Source organism: Molothrus ater, chromosome 3, assembly GCF_012460135.2.
Source record: "Molothrus ater isolate BHLD 08-10-18 breed brown headed cowbird chromosome 3, BPBGC_Mater_1.1, whole genome shotgun sequence".
Taxonomy (NCBI): domain Eukaryota; kingdom Metazoa; phylum Chordata; class Aves; order Passeriformes; family Icteridae; genus Molothrus; species Molothrus ater.
The window spans coordinates 46,133,124-46,154,986 of NC_050480.2; the positions used below are offsets into that span (position 1 = coordinate 46,133,124).

The 21,863-nt window shown below is 36.3% G+C and overlaps 1 protein-coding gene across 2 annotated transcripts in view; it reads left to right on the forward strand.

Moving 5' to 3' along the window:
• FMN2 (formin 2) overlaps positions 1-21,863 on the forward strand; it is a 152,969-nt gene that overhangs the window by 125,255 nt on the left and 5,851 nt on the right. For both annotated transcript variants that reach the window (XM_036379618.2, XM_036379620.2), the window contains one exon: positions 9,355-9,504. In XM_036379618.2, coding sequence (XP_036235511.2) covers positions 9,355-9,504 — 150 coding nt within the window. The remainder of the gene's footprint in view (positions 1-9,354; positions 9,505-21,863) is intronic.

Genomic DNA, 21,863 nt, shown 5'->3' on the forward strand with positions numbered 1-21,863 from the left:
TAACTCATCTGGGAACTATCCAGTAATAATAATCTGTACAATATAGGTCATTCCTTCCATAACAATTTCCAGCTGATGGAAGGCTGCCATCCACAAGCTGATCCATGATATAGGGATCAGCCTACTGCTGAAACTCCACAAGCTGATCCATGATATAGTTCTACTTCTCATATATGGAGATTAGGTGACTAGGAAAAAAGGCATTGTCTCTTCGCTCTTCCTCTGTTTGTTGCTCGCCCTCATTGCCTTGTTTCTTGACTGCTTTAACAAGCTAGTTCAGAAACAGCTTCACTGGGCCAGATCCCTTCTGTACTATGTCTTAAATGAGGGCTTCTCATGAAATAACCTCACCTGCTTTTTTTCTCAGGTGCTGCCTGAAAGATAGTTCTACCTTAATCAGTCTGTGAAGGAAGTAAAACTTCCTGCCTCCTCCTAAGGAAAATTATTAGGGTGTGGTCACCCCAGACCAGAAACCCCATGAAACCTCCTTGGAAGGGATGGGAACAGGCCAGAGATAGGCTTCTTAGGCCAAAGGAATATGGTTTTTCTAGCTTTGCTCGGATGTGTGAATATTGATGATTCACAAATCCAGAGCTGATATGGTTATTTAATACAATATTTCTATTAATTTCAGTGGCTGCCACCTTTTCACGGGCAATCCTTATAGAAAATGCTGCCCATTTTCTGTACTCATCTACAGAAAGGTTCTTTCACTTGTATGAAAAGAATATATTGGGATAACTTGAGACTTGAACCTCAAGTGCCTAAAGTTTGAAAAATGCAAATAAAGACCTTTCCAACCTGACAGTTCATCAAGACAGATTTTGAAGTCTTTCAATTTCCTGCCATGGGATTTTTCTGTAATTGACTTTAAGAATATAAAAACCCCCATGAAGAGTTCTGTTTTCAGCAAAGGATCAATTTCTTCTATTAATAGTTGTGCTGGCCATGGTGATATGAGTGGGTGCATGTTAAGGAGAGAGCTCTTGCACAATGTATTAAGAATGTTCTCCTGAGCAATCACAAAGGGTTAAGTTGAAACTGCATCAAAAGACATTTAAAATGCTAGGATGTTCTGTAATGGCCACATATTTCTGACAGTTTTTATTCTATAAAGAATAAAACCTCAAAGAATAGAAACTGAAACCTAAGTTTGACTTGAGCACCATAATAGAAATTATTATGATTATGAAAAAAACCCCTGTACATTCATTTCACTTGCTATATTTAAAGTGTGTTTTTTTCAATGCACATATATAAAATTTTATCTATGCTGAATTATACTTTTAAAGATGAGCTAATCTTATGTGTACCTGAAATTTTGTAAAGCATGTGTGTAGTTTCTATCTAGATATCTAAATAATTTGCTCTAGATTTAAGAAAAAATATTATTCCATTATATAACTGGTATTATTTTCTTAGATAACCCTGGCCATGCTTCTTCATGAATTCACTTATAGAAATGAGCCACACCATGACAGCAGACAGATTACAAGGCTGAGGCTGCAATCGATAAATTGAAAAACCATAATAGGCTTTTAACACAATATTTAGTACACAACAGTTCTGCACTACTTCCTTATGTAATTATAACCTCTTTAAGTAATAATGGTTGTTTAGAAGGCCTCCAGTGAACATGAGGAGTGTTAATATAAAGATCTGAAGTCAAGTTGGGCTTTCACATGAGGCTTTTAGCTGTTTCTTAGAACACTGAGGCAGCAGCTTTAGTATCAGCCCACTGCTGTTGAAATTCGTTCTACCACTGTATTCTGTGTCTAACAGCGCCTTATTATTTCTTCAAGTTCAACCAGTCAAGGGTTATTTAATATGTTTGAAGCTCACATGTTTGTCTTTTCAAGAGAGAAAAATAGTTTTCTCTTGGATATATTACTGGGCCTGACTCTCCAGTGCACAAAATTACATGGTATTGTTTTACACATGCTCATATTGCCTGTGTCTAGCTTAACACAGAGCTAGCCATATTTCTGGAGCAGCTTAGCTGGCAGGCATGGGCATGATATCCACACTAACATGAATTAAAAGCATTAAAGTCCAAGATAGAGAGCCTATACATTTATGCAAGGTACTCAGGTAACAGTGGGTTGCAGCTAACACCAATGCATCTAGAGAACTTTAACTACTTCAAACCAGGGTTTTGGGAGAAAGTCTGAACTGATTTAAAATTTTAATTTTAAAATTCATGGGAAAAGCACATGCAACTTAAAAATGCATCTGAAGAGTCATGCTAAAAAATGCTTGATTTTTAGATTTTTTCTCCCTTAGAGTGGCCTGTTAGAATACAATTTCAGAGGCAAAGAAAAGACAAAGTTAGTTCTGTTTCTAATGTATTGTCTCAATTCATATTTTATTCTGAATATTCTTGAATGGAAAAAAGACTGATAATATTCACAGCAAAATTTAGGTCCACATAAGCCCCGGTCACTGGGTGAGATGTAGCTGACAAATGCTTTGCACGTGATATAATGAAGGTAGCAAAAATACCTCTAACCTACATTTCCTGATCTTTGATTTTCAAATGACTAGAATCTGACTCAGTATATGCAGAATGGCTTTTTCAGCACAGTATTTTTTTTTGTCAGCAGAAATTCTGTTTCCCAAGATAGCTCACTCCTGATAAAATTTAGCACCTAATCCTATGCCACCTTGGATAAAAGATGGTATTTTTATATCAGTGGAGCACTTGTTTACATCAGAATAATGCAAAAAAACCTAGAATCAACCCAAAGGTGTAGAGGGACCAGGTTGTAGCCTATTGTTTTAGAGATGAATGAGAATAAAAATACAAATTAAAAAATAATTAAACCAGTGAGGGAAGATCTTGCAGAATGCTTTTTAAATGTAGTATTAACCATGATCCCTAATAGCCTAATGTTTACAGAAGATATAAGCAAGAAGGATAGATTAGGTAAATTTCATCATACCCAACTAATATATCTTAATCTGGACCTAATAAAAATATTTTCTAAAATAAAGATTTTGAAAGTCTCAGTGCTCACATTCAGCTTTCAACAAAAGTATTATTTAATTTAGTTATGGCCATTTTATTTTGCTGGTTTGCAACCTGCTGTTATGAGGCACTTTGTTCCTGAAAGACAGGAATAAAGAAATACTCTCCCATTGAATTAAGTAAATAGAAGGGTCTGGAGCAGCAGTTTAAATTCAGGTTGAAGTAGCAATCTGATATGTGAAGGGTTTATTCCCTGTTAACACATTGAGATCATTGGTCTTCCTAAAAATTTATTTTTCCCAAAGTGTTTAAGTGCAAAGCTATAGTCCTAATACCTATGGAATTTAACAGTCTGTGTCACAGTATATGGTCTGTGCTATGTAACAGCATCCATGTACAGGGTCTGCAGCCATTTGTATAAACTATGGAGGTTCTGCATTTGTGTCACTAATAATTATGTACAGCTGATAATATTGATCATTGCATACCATCACTAAAGTTGTAAATCATTCCTAGTAGTGGGAGGGAGGGTGTTAATATTCTCATGAACAAGACAGACTGGCCTGTCAAAACATAATTTTCTGTTCCTCATATTGGATGCTTTTTGTTGAGCTTTTGTAGGGAGAAAAAAGAAATGATGCTTCAAAGGTAGAGGGATTTTTTTGCTGTTACTGAAGCTGCTAATTTTCATATGGTTGAAGCAATAAAAAGTGTTTCTGTTTAATATGAATTTATAGGAGGCAAGGGACTAGGCATGAGGGAGATGACTTAGGATTCAAAACATTGCAAATGTTTGGTAGGTTTTTTTTAGAGAAAAGAATCTCTTGAGACCTTTGTTTTCTAAGGAACAATATTACAAAACACACAGTTACACAATATAAATTGGCAAATGAAAACTGAGATTAATGATTCTGGAAGCTAATTTAAGCTGGCATATTATCTCAACTTTCTTTTTAGTATAAGAAAGTTACTTTTATTTCTTTATAAAAAGCGGGGGAAATAAAAGGGCAAGAAGAAATTTCTTTACCAGCCTTCAGGTACTGGATATCTTGAATGAACCTATACTTATTTTTTGCATTTTTTCACTTATAATTATGCAGAACAAGAGACTGCAGTGAGGAGAGGAAATTATACATTTTTTTAAAAAAGTAAAGAAAAGGTGAAGAAAGTGATATAGTGCAGAGAAGGACCCTCAACAAAATACATCAATAGAAAATTACACCCTTCACAAAATACTGTGCATATAAAGTTTCCTAGCAGGCTTGTGCTATCTCAATCATCAGGATGCTGGTACTCTTTTATTTTACATATTTTGTGTGACCTTGTTGAACTGGTTGGTATTCTGTCTGAAGATTAACTCTTGCTTTCAGATGTTAAATACAGTAGGAAAATAGATACAAAGCCTTGGCCTCTTTATAAAACAAACCAATACTAATATGATTATTCAAATTATTAACATCCAGGAAGGAAATACTGTTACCTAAATATTGTCCACACCTTCTGTATATAGACAACAATTCAGGATCAACACTGTGAACAGCCTTACAGCCCACCAACTCAGTTTGGCTTTAAATAAGACTCATGTCAGATTTAAAGTAGTAGGCACATATAGTCTTTTCTTTCCCTTTTGCCTTCTTTCTTTTGGTAGAATGTGCTTAGTTCTAAATTTTCTTCATGAGTTTAATTGAAATAAAAGGTACTTCAGTAGTTTCAGCCTGATTTAGAACTGCTTCTGAAACACAACTGCTTCACAAAAGTAACAAGTTACACCATTTACACTAACTGTTCTTAATCACTGATGTAGATAGATAAGTGATGCTTAGAGATTCATAAAGCCACAATAGAAAAGAATATCCATGTTCAAACTTTAATCAAAATATGTAGTCTTTTGAACAGAAGAATATTAAGCAGAACAGAAAACCTTTTTTTCTGGTTTTAAATCCACATTGGAGCAAACCTTCACCCTTGCAGGTGATTTAGTTTGCTAGCTGGGGAAACCAGATACATGTGTGTTTGTGTGTGTGTTCAGCATTTCTCAGAAAGGTGAGCCAGGTGTCTGTACCTATGGTTACTTTGCTATTTGTTTGGCAAGGAAGCCTGATCAAATAATGCTGAGATGAAACTACTGCTGTCTTAATATTGTTGATTTGCTTTAGTACACATTTATAAACCAGCCAATGCATCCCAGGCAGCAGGTTTGAATTGGAATTGTGTGCAACGTTTTGCTAGCTATTTTCAGAATAGAATGAGAAAAAAAGCTGAATAATCCATAGCTACTCTTAAAATATTCCTAATGGATCAGATCTATTAGCTAGTGTTGCTGTCAATGAGCCATTTGCAATGTGAATAGCTTATTTTCTTTTTCATATGATTAAATTTGGTTTGGCTGTTAGTACATCCGTTCCTTTCTTCCCTCCAAATAGAAAAATCATTTCATAGACTCATAGTTGTACTCAAGGGAGCACACATAAAAGTCTAGTGATTCATTCATCAAATTTCCACATTTGAGTAAGCAGTGAGTTCAGACATCAGTCTGAAGTGATTTTTCTGAATTACCCAAGCACTTGAACCAAAGACATTAGAAGACAAGAAAGGAAGAAAAGGAACTAGCCATCTTTCCTGATGCTATTTCCTTTCTTACTTGTCAGAGATGAGGAACTCTTCCATTGTTGTGAGAAAGATGATGTTATTTAATTCTCCTTCAGGGCCAACATGAGGAATAGGAAACCCAGTCTGTAATCTGTTTAAAGATTTCTGGCTTTTGCCGTGTCAGGGTGAGACGGTAGTGTGAACATCACTGTCTTATTTTTAATCATGCTTGAAAAGTCAGGCTGTTAGGAGCAAAAGCAGTGACCTCCTTTACCTCTTTTAATCCCTAAGTTGCATGCCCTTCTTTCCCTCTTCCATGACTCAAAGATCTTCTCTAATGCACATTCTTTTCCTTTAAGACTCTCAGAAAGAGTATGCATAAGCATGAACCTTTTCACTTGAGAAATGGACACTAAATAATACTTATTTCAAAATTAATGTTTAATTTTGCAGATAGGTGAGATGAAATTGATGAGGTCAGATGAGTTTCCCAAGGCTGTATGATGCAGAAATTAATTTGAGTATAGGAACAAAAGGCTTTTGATAACTAGTTCTTTATTTGATTCAAAATATCTATGTGAGCCAGTTAGGAAGAGTAACAATGGTATTTGCAGATATTTTGTTTTAAAATCTGCTGAAGAATGAAAAGGAAAATTTGAATGGCTTTCTCAGAGCAAAGACCAAAGATATTTAAGATATATTCTGCCTGACTGAAGTCTGAAAGGATTGTACCTAGTCTTGGGGCTATGGCAATATCATCCAAATTTCTCTTTGTATTTAAAATGCATGTCCCCTCCTGGAATTAGCCTTGAGATATATCAAGTTTGACATATGTAAACATTTCCGAATCAGATATTTAAAGACCATGGCAACAGAGAGGATTTATTGCTGTCCATGTTTTATTATTTGATGCATTTGGATTGGCTTTATTTGCTTTGTCTTTCATGTGTGAAATATGCCATTTTGCCTACAAAAATGACAGCATCAAATGTATAGCAAGCAGGTTTCCATATGTCTTCTAAATGAACTCTAAGATACTTTAATGCTAAAGAAGGGTAGACCTCTCTGGTTGGAAAAAACATGGCAACTGTCTTAACTGTTTGATCTGCATGTATAGAAAAAAATATTTGATTCGTGGAGATTTACACCTTGACGTATTATTGTGTTGCAGCTGATGTCTTGTGCATTGTTACTGGGCATTAGAAAGGTGTGACATACTAACAATGACAACCTGCTATGCTGCTGCTGTTTCACATTTCACAGACAGTTAATTTTCCTTACCTCCCAAACTAACTGCTAGGGAGTCAAGCAACCTGTATGAGCATTTCTCTGCTTTCTATAAACCTAGTAATTATGTTACAGCTGTTAGACGCAGCTGTATGAATGTGTAAGCTTGCAATGGTTATACAAGTAGTCCTCAGGGAGGTTTTCAGTCACCAGGGAAAAAACACTGGTTATCTCCTCCTGCTCTCAGAGGATAGTTGGAATAATTGAAGAGCAGTGGAAGTCTTTGCATCTCTAATAGATGTTAGTGCTCTTTATTTTTTTTTAATTGAGCGTTTGCTTATACAGTACAAATTTCATTTTGTTTGGCTTCCTGTTTCTTGGGATGTTTTCCTGTGATAGATTTCTAGCTCATTATCTCTATATTAAAGCATTACTTGGGATGACCATTCACAGTCAAATTCTTTTCTCATCACTGTAGTTTGCAAAATGTTTTGAACATATATTTCCCAAAACAAGGTTTCTTATATGAAATTCTGTCTTTCTCCCTTTTCTAAATCATTAACAGACTTCATTCAGAAGGCTTCTTAAAAAATTAGTGATTCAGCTGATGCCTCAAGATTTCTCTCTTGTTCTTTATCTCTCACATTCCTCCAAAAATATTGTCAGCTCATTCTGAAAATTCAAATGAGCCTTTAATATGACTTCCCCACTAGCCAGCTGCAGAGCTGTAAGTTTGGGGGATGAGACTGGGAGAAAAAATACCCCCCTGATAACATTTGTAGTCTTGCAAAAAGTTGAAAATATGTGACAGTAGGAGGAAGTTTTACACAGTGCAGCTGACTGCAGTGTCAGGGATATTCTTTTTGAGTCATTCTGTGGAATCAGAGGATAGATGATAAAAACCTTTCCCAGAATAAAACTGTGGGGAAAATATAAGTAAGTAAAATGGATTATTTTAATCAGTTGTGTTAATTGTTAATGAATCATTTGAAAAAAATACCCAAACCAAACCGACAACACAACCTAGCCAAAAAAAAAGCATTTATTGGCCAAACACTTGAGTTAAAGAACAAAGGGCCATGGTAGGCTGACAGAACTGAAGAAATTACATGACTAGGTAAGGTGGCATTTGAGTACCAATGTAATGGCTTTAAAAATGAGAATGTTTTCTGTATTTTTATGTGCTACATCTCTGTTGCTCAACATCTTCGGTTTGCTTCAGCAGATGGAAAAATGAATTCCAAATCAGGAGAAAAAAAATGTGATGTAAAATTTGGTTGGTAAACTGATGTTAAATTTTTGAGATGTAGGCTTTTTTTATTCAGCAATATGATAATATATGTAGATGCTTATTTTTCAGGTTGGGCAAAACAACTGGAATATTTGGGTTTGAGAATTAGGGTAAAATTTTCTTGCAGAATTTGTTAGTGACCCTTCTGAATGGTTGAATCTTTGTATGTGATTTTCACCATCATAATCCATGAATGAAGATATGACTTCAGAGACTAAAACTACATTTCCATCCATTTAGCCAAAATTGGATTCTTACCCATAATTAAAGTATTAAAACTGTGATCTATGATTCAGAGAAAATTATCATAGGAGTCAATGTATAGTAATGGATCAGTGAGCAAAGCAACTACAATTATATTTCAAGTGAGATTTTTCAATTGCATTTTTCATAAAATGAGCAATTATCCAGTGGCTTTCATGTTGAGCTTCAGATCAGGAAAACATTCTTAAAATCTCCAGTATTTACAAAACATACAATGAAAAAACAAAATGGAATAATAGTTAATCAAGCAATATTTTTAAAAATAATTATTCTGTACCTTCCTGTAACATTCTTGAAATAAAATAGAAGCAGTTCAAACTCAGAAATACATTAAATTTTAGTTGCGCTCACAGTCCTCACTCAGTGTGGGAAATATGACCTTTGCATTTCAGGAATAGCTTTTACTTGACGAGTAGCTTATGTGTTTGCTGCATTAGTTTTGCTCTCGCTGTGCTCAGAAGGGATTGTTGGATTGTTCTGGTAGAGTCACAATGGGCACCTGCTTTCTAGCACAGCCCTTCCTGGGCCAAGTTTTCTGTTGCGTCATTTCTTGTTTAGTACAAAGCAGGTTTGAGTTTTAATATTTCTGTGTAGTCTCCAGCCTAAGCTATTGTGTTGTAGCACAGACCTAACAGAACTTGAAGTTTATTTACAACCTTGATGGGTTTTGACTCTGTGTTTTGAAAACAGCTTTAAACACAACCGAAAAGCAGTATATGGGGGAGTGTGGATATCTGGATTTTCAGGGCTGTGGACAGTGTGTTCATTTTAGCTTTTCAAATGGAAAATACTTTGGTCAAAACTAGAAACTGTGATAAATCCCAGATCCCAACTTTACTGAAAAATCATCTTACATTGTATACCTACTTATATGTGAAGAGCTCAGAACTGGTATGTTTTTCTATTCTTTTATTTTAGATCTGCTACCAAGAATAATTAAATACTATTTCAGTGTCAAGAACAAAAAAATATCAGTGAGTACTGAAGCATTTGCTATTTCTGCTTTCTTTGACAGCTTTTTGGAAACTACAGCCTATTTCTGTATGAAACCAAAAATGGGCGAGAAGGAGGTGTCCCCACATTCTTTCTTCAGTATTTGGCATGAATTCAGTTCTGACTTCAAAGACTTCTGGAAGAAGGAAAACAAACTTATTCTTCAAGAAAGGTACATTTGTTTGTTTGTTCAAAGGCTTTTCTCAAAGAATGTTATTGGGAGCAATCACACAGAAACCAGTCAGCCACACTTCATTAGCACACAACCCATTGAATGCCTTTTGGAGTTTTCTCAGGTTTTGTTTTTTTAACAGATCATGACACCCACCCTCACCACCCCAACCCCCCAGTCATCCCAATTTTTGAATGGAATTTTAATACCAGTTTGTGCTAAAGTTTTTTGGGTCCATTACCTGAACAGTGTTTTTGGCAGAGCATGTAACTACTATGCTACTATGAATCCAAGCAATGGAAGACTTGTTTTAGGACTGAAAGTTAATTAAAATTTTCATTACCATATTTAGTCAAAGAAAGTCAAGGCATTAGGACAGGGCATATTGTAAATATTTGTTTGACAATGCTGGGAAAAAGGAAGACAGAAGGAATGAGTCAATTAGCCCTGTGTTAAAAAACTGAATCATATTGCAAATCACAGCCTGGGTGATGGGGTACACAAGAGCAAGTGTGGTATAATATGGCATAAAGAAATGAGACAGGAGCTTTGAAAATCACCCATGGTGTCTTGTCCATGTTTTAGAAGAGTTATGAAATCTCTACTCATCTGAATGCAGATAGTGCATTGTGGTCACCCTTTGGTTGTAAAAATTATGCCAAAAATTAATCAGTTGTTTAAAAAGTAATAAATGTCATATCAGGAAAAATGAAACATATGCAAACATGTAAATTCTAAGCATTGTTCTATAATCCTACAGCTGTTGGCAGCTTGAGTTGAAGCTACATCTGAGCGTAAAAATTGGTGGGATTGAAGCTTTGGATTCATTAAATTATTGACATCAACCTGTTATTAGGTAATTTGACAAGAACAGGTCCTTTTTCAAGTGTACTCATCCTATATAATTGTCACAGACATCTGACTTCTGGTTTAGAAAGTTACTGAAGACTTCCCTGAGGCACCTATACAGTTAATGTCATGTATACCATATATATTTGCTGTAACTGGGTACCTTTTGGAACAAGAAGCCTCACAGTGAAAAAATCTGGGTTCTGCTACTATAGCAAGAGCATGGTGCAAATGTTAGCACAGCACAGCAGATCTCTGGGGATCTTGTTCATATTACTGACTGTCTGAATTAATTTTATGTAATTAAGTATATCTCTTTGAAACTGATTTAACTGACAGTTAAATAATACCTTTGATTTTCCTATACAGGGATTTAGCTGCCTAGTTAATACAGGTTAATTTAGCCTTGTATATTTTATAGGAAAGGATTTAAGCAAAATGTCCTTTTATTTCAAAATACTTAGCTATTTTTCTTTTAAAAAAATCAAAAAATCCCCCAGAGGGTTCTCACAGGAAAATAGTTTTCTTTAAAAGACATTAACTAAATTAGCACAGAGCATTTTCCTCCTTAAACATCTAAAGCTTAAGAGAAGAACGGGATTGAGATACAATCATTTGACCCTCTTTGAGTGTCAGTGTATACTTCTTAGTGTATACTAAGAAGATGTGTTGAAGCAGCAGAGAAAAAAGCTGTCTGCCAGCCTGCCCCTTCTAGGGCAAGGGTGGTTGTAGCCTGAAAGGAACTGAACATATATAACCTACAAAATGGCTGCCGGGACAAGATGTGACAGGGAAGGGAAAGGGCAGTGAGAAGGATGTACAGTAGGGAAAGAAACTGGGAGATCCCTTGGAAGAACAGCAGGGGGACTGTTGTTCAAACCGGGGCTCGGAACTGGTGTGTTGAAGGAGGCTTTCCCAGGGGGACAGACAGGACAGTGTAACTTCAGTCCTGAAATTAAGACTAAAAATAATGCATCCTGAAAGTCACAAGTAGATTTTTTTGTTTGAATTTTAACTTTTACTTGCCTCATCACATTTAAATCTTCCACTCAATTTCGTTTGTTCAGGTGAGGCAGGGTTTAGACCTTGGGGACCTTTGATGTCTAATTATACTCAACTCTCAGATTTTTGGTACGGTGCTGCTGTGTCAGGTCTGGCAAAGTGAAGCTCTCTTCATTGCACTTTAGGAATTAGAATGTTTTGGCCAAATTAGCAGTAAGAGTAATAGTTTTTAAAGTAAGACATATAATTTTCCTGAAAATTAAGGATCTTCTTTAGTTAAACAACTGTCTTACCAAAGCCTTTGCACAGAAAATACCTATTCCCCAATCATAGTTCAACCTGATATCTGAAGTTGTCTTTTAGGCTTTTTTTCTTGATTTTGCATTTCTGTCTCTCTTAATAAAAGGCAAGATGGTGTGCTATGAAGGTGTCTTGGTATTGAGAAATCAAAGGAGAAAAATCTCAATGGAAAAATACATGCTGCCCAGAGGTGTAAGAATGTACATCATGATGGCATTCAAAATGTCGGCCTAGATCAAGAGATCTGTAGGTGACAAAAATCTGAAAACTGCCTGTTGCCACTAAAATATAAATAATTATTTCAAGAAAGTAGATTTTCCCCTTTAGGTAATGTTCTTGGAGTTTTTTCTGCTGATAAATTGAGGAGCAGGCTAAAACATTAATGATGAGAGAAACTTTCTGTAATTGTTTGTTGGCAGTAAAATCAAGTGACAGATATGGTGAGACATTTTCAAAGACTGTGGTATGCCACCTTGGTGAGCTATTGACCAGGTTTCTGCCTCATGAAACATACTTTATTTACAATAATTATTTGTAAAATGTATAGCTTTATTCCCTTCTCTTTTTTAGCTTCATCATCTTTATCAAGCTCTGGTTGCTTTGGGTTTTTCTAGTATATTTTGTATCCCAGTTTCCATATGGACTGCTAATGGAGGCTGTTCTTCATTTAGTATCTGCAAATATATGTCTTACTTACTCTTTTACAATAATTCAACCAAAGGATTTTCATAGATGATATTTCCAAAGGTGGTACTATATTTTCTTAGTGATAGGTTCAGCATGTATGTTCTAACAAAAAAAGTCAGACAGTTCTTATTTAAACACTTTTCACTTGGCATTTCAACTTGCATATTAGTTTGCCAGGCATTTATATGCAAAAGATAAACACTGAAGTGTCAGACTTTGTATTTCCTTACGAGAAGCTGAGAAAAGAAAAATGGTGCAAAGTTAAAAACAATTTTTCTGAAGTTTTCTACTGCTTTTACTGTTCTCTCACTTGAAGTAAAGCAGAACTGGAAAATACCATCTGTAGGGAAAATTATACATTTTAAACTTTTAAATAGAGTAGAAATAAAAAGAGAAAATGCATCTGAAAATTACAGTAAAAGCATAGGACTGCCAAGAGACTTTCTGAGCAGTACTATTTTTTGTGGTCACACCACAGTTAAGGCTAAGTAGATCATTCCATCAGAAATTGATATTGGGTTGTTTATAAACTTTTTTATGATATTTTGTGGAGATTGACATTTCTGATGATATATCTATCCTAAATATGTATCTTTTTTAGTGAAAATTTTCAAACACTACTTTCTGATTAAGCAATTAAAAAAAATCCAAAATAAACAAGAAGCCTGCCAAAGGAAAAAATAAAAGGCAGAAAAGCCCACGAGAAAAGGAGAGCCATAATCAAACTTATTGGGGCATGTTTTGAGTTTTTCCAGTTTTGATGTTGTTGTCACTGTCCTTCAAATATATTTATAATGTGTCAGTCATAGTCTATGGTTTTCATTGAGACTTTGCAAACTCTTGAAAATTTTACTGTCAGTATAGCCTGCATTTTCTGTTTAATCAGCAAGAAAGACTAGAAGAGCTGACATATTTTCCCTAAGATTTTTTGATGTTGTTTGAAAAGAGAGAGTATGATTTTGAACTTCACAAGCTTCCTGTTTAGCACCCTTATTATCTATACATTTATAGAGCTATATATATCTATACAGCTGCAGTAACAGCTCTGCAAGTCTCCCCTTATTAGAAAAACTTAGGTAATCAGACCACGAATCTCCAAATGCCTAGTTTTCCCTCCTGTTTTGTAAAAAAGTGTCTTTTATTAGCTGACCTATAAATGTATCAACCTTTTTCTCATTAATCTCTTTTCTTTAGCTTCTAAAAACATTTCTTTACGTTTGTAGTTAGATGTAGTCAATCTGAAATGTGCTATTCCAGTCTAGTACTTCTGTGAGAGCAAATATTTTTATTTTTCTTGACATCCAGCAAAGGCCTGTAGAATTGTTGCCCAGACCCTACCATTTTCCTACCAGGAAAAGATATCCTGTCCTAAGAATGAAAGATAAAAAGAGCTCATGAAGCAACATCCAACGGAGGAAGTCCTGAAATGTTCTAAAAAATTAAAAAGTTAAGCAACTGGTGGTCCTGGAACTAAGATATAAAAATGCCATTATTTATCAGAAAATCTCATATTGCTGTGGACAACAATGATTCATCTTTAGGATTACGTCTTTTCTTTATGGCCATGGAATAGACCCTGGCTCATTACAGTAGCAAAAAGCAGTGAGTCCTTTAGGAAATTTTAAGTTTTAAAGTTCCATTGCTGTCAAACGTTAGTATCATCAGGTCACACATACCAGTTCAGACCTTACTAGAAAAGGATCAATGATATGGCAGAAGCTCGTGTGCAGGGCCTGCAGTTCCCCCTTCCCTTTCTCTGGGTGCGAGTAAGGTGCTTACACTTGTTAATCCTCTCCAACTCTGGATGTGCTTCCTCTCTTTAGACTGCTGTTCTAGAGGACCTGTGAAACTTGGAAAAGATTTACCTTGTGTTAGTTGTATTTCTAGATGGGAGAGCTCGAGGAGGAGGAGTGAGGGGCAGACAGAGGTCCCCTGTAAATGTGGGTATAAGGTACACAAAGGCACTTGCCTTTAGTAATGAGTTGTGTTGCTGAGCAGAGGCTGTGTCAGGGATGCCAGCAGAGGAGAGTTCATAAGCAGGATCAACAAAATGGTAAAATTCTGTAAGTCCCTGATACCTTGCATCACACTAAGCTTGAGTATTTCTTTTGGCTGACTTTATTCAACCTTTAACTCCCACGATAAATCTTTGACACATTAAAAATAATCTATAAACTCAGAAAAATGCACTCATCTCTCAAATGCAGAAGTTGCCCATTCCCGTAAGAATAGCAGTTAAGCTGGCACCTGGTGTGTCACACTGTGTATATCTAGATGAAAGGGAGATTCCTGGCCAGCATGTCTCCACAGCTCATTGATCTCCCTCTGCAGAAAGACTGGTATGTCTCCCTACAGACTCCTAGGCAGGATGATTTAAAACTTGCTGTTGAGCAATTTAAAGTCTGGCATGGGATATCTGTACGTTGCACAGTGAGGAGCATATTGGTAAGCTGCCACTTCTGCTTGCAGAGGAGGGCATTAAATCCCATAGCACGAGCAATGTCCTCTCAGAGTAATTTAAGGGATATTTTTTTAACGCTTATAATATGAACCAGTGAATCAGACTTGAGAGTGAGACATCGAGGGACATGGGAATAGGTACTTGCAAAGAAATGCAGAGATGGAAGAAAACAGAAGAAAAATGTATATGGAGCTGCAACATGAGAAGGAAATGATGAACATGTGGAGTATGTTTAGTGGGGTCACATTTTGCTTGGCATGCTCCTGTAATGCCAACTGAAAGCTCCAAGTGTTATGTTGGTGAGTAGTCATGGGCAGATACATTTTCTGACGTCTCTTGGAAGCTTTAATCTCAATGTGTTTATTACACTCTAACCAAGTGAGCTGCATGCTGGTAGGCATGGGTTTACAACTCAGTTATAATGACATTTCAAAACAGAAGACAATTCTACATTGATTGAATAATTACATGGATCTTCAGTTTTTGGGAGTATTTCAAAATTGTTTACCTGAATAGTTTTCTGATCAGAATATACTGTTATGGGCCCTGGAAAATCTACTTTAAAAAGCCTAAACACACAAAAGATTCAGTAGCTAGCTGTGAGGCAGTACCTCACAAAGACACTGTTTACTGTCCAGATAAAAGAGGTTGCTTAACACGTATGGTTTGTTTTCTTCTTCCTTGGACATTTTTGGCAATTATTTTTTATGTTTGGGTTTTTTTTAATTAATACATCATCATACTTTGGTTAGGGGGAGGTGAACAGAACTTTCATTTCTTAGCATTGCTTTTGAGGGAAAGGTTTGTGAGAAAAAAAGCATTTGGAGATACATTTCTCCATCTGGATCTTTGGTAGAAAATCCTTTTGAATACCTTAGTCTAACATTTTAAGCAATCCTGTGTTTTATAAGACAGGAAAAATATTTCCATTTACAGCTGTGAGCCAACTGGTGCTTACAAATATTAAAAAAAGTGAAGGATCTAGTAAAAAACTAGTTCCAAATGTGTAATATTTCCTAATTTTTGTGACTTGTGTGAGGTTGGATTCCAGAATGGCCCTCACATAAATAGCAAAGGGTTCTTCAGTAGTATCTCTCTGGTGATGGTGTTGTACCACGCTGGCACATCATGTTGCATCCTAGTATGTGTATTTTGTATAAAAAGTGGGTAGCTAAGAATCATCATTTCATGATGAAGTTTACAGACTGTTTTTATGGCTGTAATGTCAGACTGGGTGTGAGAGTCAAATCTGTAGTGATAGGATAGGATACCATTATTTCTAACATGTGATCTTTTCAATCTCTTTTTAACCTTTTCCTGTTCACCACCTCTTGATTAAAGAATGGCATTTGTCTATGATAAAAGCAGGGGCTGCATATTCAATAATTACTTGTATACTGGTGAAAATAATTATATAATGAAAAAAATTTAAACAAAACTTTTGTCAGGCACTACACTTGTTATACTTGTTAGTGGTTTTATTCCCAGGCAAAAGGATCACTTTGGCATTTGAGGTGCAATAAAGCATTGTAATACTTTACAAACAAGCAGCATTTGTCATTAAATATCAACCCCCAAACATTTGAAATGCTCACAAAGGCTTAAAACCTACTGTAACCCAGACTGATCCTGAACTATCAAGGATGTGAACTTCCTTGCTCTCCAGCAGGTTGCTAAACCAGTGCATGGAGTTGGCAAAATGGCAACATCCATGAAGTGTAAGTGCACGGCTCTGTGCGTGTCTCATGCCATCAGTATAGGGAATAGTCTAATATCAGAGGGGTTTCTTACATACTTGAGAAGAACCTAACGATGTCTGCAATAATTTTTGAGTTGTTACCTGATGATGGATGGGCAGTTTTGACCTCATGCAGCAAAGTTCAAGGCCTCTTACTTTCCCATCTCATGCACTGGAGATCTCTTAATGTTGTGGCTCTCCAGCTGACTTCAGGTTTTTCTGTTTTCTCTTCACTGATCCCTTTTATTCATTCATATCTCATATTTGCTTGTACTACAATTTGGTAGCTATCAATTATCCAATGTAGTAGCCCCAACATACCCATTATAGCAACACTTCTGTCCAGGATATATTTCCATATTCTCTTTAAGAATCATCTTCTCCATGTAGTCTGTTTACCGAGACCCTGCTTATCCTTTTCTATTTGTTGGGTTTTTGCCTTCTTTTACCCCATCTGCTGCTTAAAAACATTTTACAGCTAACACCGAGTTTCACACTCCTGTTTCTTTTGCTTGCTGATTATGCTACCAGTTTTACCTCACTTCTAGTCTTCTTCCCTTTCCTTATCATTTCCTGTTAGATTTCCTAATCAAATAGCCCAAATGTAGCCAGCTTCTTTGAGAGCAACCTGGCTTCGGTTCCAAGAAAAACAGTGGATGGTGATGACTAACTTTTCTTAGAATAATTTCAATCTTGATATGTCAAGTCTGTAGAAAAGTGATTTTCATCTTGCCTGAAGGTAGCCAGGAACAGCCTGCAATACTGGCCATTCTGACAATTTAATGACAAAGGTCATGAAATGTATTAAAGTGGGGATATGTATGTTTGCATTTTATTACAAGCACAGCCATTCTTTAACAGGTCAATTCTTTTATTTCATTACATTTTCAATGTGAAATTCTCTTGAATTTTAAAATTATAATTTTTAAATCATGTTTTGCACAGTATTCTCTTTATTTTACTTACTCATATCTGTATATCTCTTCATAGACAAGAGCAGAACCCTAGATCATCAAGACTATGATTGCCAGAGAGAACCAAGGGAAACTACTTCTGAATTACAATACTTTCAGAATATTTTTAAGTGTTTGGTGAAGCACAGTGAGACTGTAAATGGGAAAGTCTAATTTTCATTTCAGTTGGCCTTGAAGCTTTATTTTAGGCCCATTTGACATGACGCACAGTAGAAAAAAATGTTAAATGTATTCCCCAATGTCTGCACTGTTGACAGAGGAGGTATCTTATTCAGGGTCCTGCTACAGATTATTTTCTATGTTAAATGGCCAGATTACAATGTTTTAATCTCTGTGTCTTTGGTCCTCTGGGTTAAATTATGATTAATCACTGTGTCTTTCCAACAGCCACTGTCTGCTTTATGGTCCTTGAATGAACCATGCAAGGAGCTAGCAGGGATGTCAGGATAGTTTAATACATTATCTCTCTGTTGGTAGGCTAAAGTTAGGCTTCATTAGTTTGTTTGAGGGGACCAGGTACATTACAGTGTACTACTTATCTATATAAAGTCTTTGCAGTCAGTTACTGAATCATATCTGTGTCATCACTTCAAGCCTATTGGCGTGAAAGTAAAAGCTCTACATTTTTTTATTCAACTTTTATGTTGGAAACTGTAATTTTCCGTTATGGGTTTTATGCTTTGGTTTCTCCCTTAGCAAAAAATATTTAAATATTTTAGTCAACAAATAAAATATAAGAACATTACCCTGGAAGAGTTTAAGGAGAGAGTTTTAAAGTTTTTTGCCCTTGAAATCTGAAAGACATTTGGCATTTGATAATTTAGTGGAGGATTTTTTATTTGTTTTTATATGTAAAGGTACTATTATTATTATAAACAAGTTTAACTCAATATTCAACCCAGACAAAGCTACATAAAATATTTTGGCAACACTCCTTTTATTGAACTGATAATATGCACTTGGTAGTATAAAGAGTATTGGCCTCAGCTTTGTTTTGTGTTTAAAAATGCAGAATATCTGCAGAAAAATTTCTTTTGGGTTTCATAAACTATACTGGCAACTGTATAAGGAATATCTGTCTGACTTTATCGTGGAAGTTTCTGCGAGCAGCTCTGCTATCTAAGGCACAACTTTCCAGTCCTCTCACTGTGATTACATTTGTCATGTCACTGTGCTCGCTAGTGAAGTGTGAGGCGACCAAGCCTAGATGGAGCCAGTAAGAAATGAATCTGTCTGCCACAGATACTTCAGACAAAATTATTAATGTTTAGTGGCAGGGAAGTGGCTGCCCCTTCAATGGATTGAATGATGACAGAAAGTCTCAAAGCCTTGATAAGGTTGTGGCCAGGCTGGCTTTTGGTCTAGAAGGTAGATAAAAACATTCTGTCTTTTGGGTTTTTAACCATGTCTGGTTTCTTTTTCCCGTGTGCATGCTGAAGTGAAACTTGCTTATTCATCTTACAGGCTGTCTTTAAACTTAATAATGATTTTTATGTGCTTGTCTCACAATAAATGTGAGGTACAAGGAGGTGATAGTGCTGGAGAAAAGTTTTTATTATGATGGAAATAAGAAACTATTTATTTTTTTACAGGTGACAATTGATAGACTCAGTCTTATTAGGTAGCAGATTTCAAGACGATAATTCTTAGGCTCTGTAAGTGACTGGCTATTCATTCCCTTGTAGATTTTTTGTTTAATTTTTTTTTTTGTAACAGATCCACTGATCGCCCAATGTTCTATGTTCCCTACATGTTTTCTTATTGTTGGGGCTATTTGGAAGTATATTCTTTCTGAAACAATGGGAAAAATGCTTTAGCTAAATCTATTATTTAAGGAGATTCAAGTGATGAACACTCTTAACAAGTATTTATAGAATCTGCCCTGGGTTTGAATAGCTCTGCTCTTCAGATTACTACAGTGAGAGTTGATAATTAACTCTCTGGTTGTCTAGGCTGAGAACTCTAGTTTTTGTAGAATTATGTGCTCACTAAGACAAAATCAAGAAAATACTTGGGAAAAGAATAAGACGCAAAAATTGCTAAAGGTAACACAGCTGATGTTATTTTTTCTGTCAAACTAATATGCTCACTTTTGAGCCAGAATTGGCATAAAATGGGACAGGGATTGATAGTAAATGAACCAAAGTCACTTTGCTGAAATAAAGTGATTTTGAGAAGTAGTTGTAAAGTATGAGGTGGGACAGCTTGAGCATCAGTTTAGCAAAGTTTAGCACGCTGCAAGCATGCAAGTCATTCCCACCACACTTATCAAGTTAAGGGTACCACCTGGCTTTTCCAAGAGCACACCATGTCTTTTCCACCTCCATCTTCCTCTCTCACTCTCAGATCTTGCCTGGAAGATCTGTCCTGCTTCTGAGGATTTGGTTGCTGTTGAGAGTGCTGGCTCTGTGAGGGGACCAAAAGCTTCTCTAACAGAAAAGTATTAGTAGTGAAGAACTAAATAGTTTAAGTAAAAACAGATTTTCTGAACAATAAATCAATCTATCACATGCCTGCTTTTGCTTAAGGGTTATAATTCTCAGAACTGGGGAACACTCACCTTCCTCAGACTTTTCTTCCACAGTCTCCCCAGTGGCAGCCTATTTTTTCCACAGAAGGCCTGAAAATTGAATACCTACCCCTTTCCTAGGAATATCTTTTTAACTGTTTTTTTGCTCTTTGAGCTCTGCATTGGCACAGTGGTAGTGTCATTTTGGACTGGAGCTTGGAAATATGTTGTTGTGTTTCTGTTGCTTCTCCTTTTGTGACTGTTGGGAGTCTTGCGCTGTTTTCTCCAAAAATCCTTTTTTCCTCTTCCCATTATTGAATTATGTCCATTAGTTTCTTTATAAAGCTCTATTAACTCACCACAGTTGAGTTAACCCATAATCAATAGTGTTCATGCAATTTTTGCACTTTTTTGTCTTAGATTATTGTCTTGCACCTCCGTGCTGATCAGGGTCCCACTGAAGTCAGTGGGAAGTAGTGCAGGAAAAGCCTGAGCAAGAGGAAGGTACACAGGAATTTGTTTGCCATTGTGAGAAATATGGCTTGAACCAGCCATGAGCTGACAAGGAATGTGCTTTTGCCTAAATCTTGTTAGTTTCATGGAAAGATGAAAAAAAAACATTTGTGGCCAGTAGAGAAAACCTAAGATGACAAAAACTTGCCAGTGGCAATTATTTTCCAACTGGACAAAGACTATTGCCCTTACTTCAAATGTAACCTTTTATCTGCTTCTCCAGGTCACACAGTTTAAATGTTGCTGGTGCTCCTACAAAACACATCCTTTTCCTCTTCCAGAAGGATTAAGTTATTTTAATTTTACATTTAATAAAATCTTAATTAAGCTGAATGATCAGCCTTCACAAAATATATTTGCACACTGTCAAAATTGCTAACCACAATCACTGGTTTATGATTTGGCCCTGTGGAAGGCTAATAGTTGCCTTTGTCTCTATTTCACCAGTCTGCTGGCTTTTCTTTTTTAGATTCAGCTGTAGATTTATACAGTTGTCCATGCTTTCAGATTTAATATGTACACAAACTAAACCTCCTTGAAATGAGCCTTTGGTGTGCTACCTTTACATTTCTCAGGGCATTTCTTGCTGAAGAAGCATATGTATGGGTCACATGGGCTTCACTGAGTCTCTGTCCAACCACTTGGAGCTTCCTGCACAGAGAGCAGGATGCGAGCCAGGAGGCTGTGGACTGTCCCAAACCCACACAGTGAGTCAGGGATATGGTTGGAACTGGGTGGTTACTAGCTCTCAGCCTTAAGTACATTAGGGAGTAATGCTTCTCATCTTCTGTATTTCCCTTGGTACGAATAAATAGGCTCAAACTCCAAGGAATTTCATAAAGCTCCCAAAATCTTGAGAACTGCAACCATACTATTGAGACCAGCACCTCTTACATAATACTGGAAATTTGGGAAACACAACCTTAAGCTTGTCACTTATCAGTCTGGAGGTTGTGGATCATTTTTGAAGGGCTATCTCAGGGACACAGAAGTTCTGACTTCCTCCTTCACAGGGTGGCGTGTTATTAACATTTTGCTGTTTCAAGCAGAGACAGCCTTTCTCCAAAAAGCTGTTTCTCAATTGAAGCAGACTATGTAGAGGTGTTACGCTGACAGTGACACTTAATGGGGCCTGGTCTTTAGAAAAGAGCTGCATTATCAAGGGTTCCTTACTGTGTGAGGATTTTTGTTTTGAATTAACATGAGACCCACAGGGAGCTGTGTTGTCTCGTGACCTTAGCAGGCAGTTAGTAATCCATCCTAGAAGGGGGATGTTTAGGTGGGACAAAGAGTGGAGTTGAAGATTCCCTGGCATTCCCAAAGAAT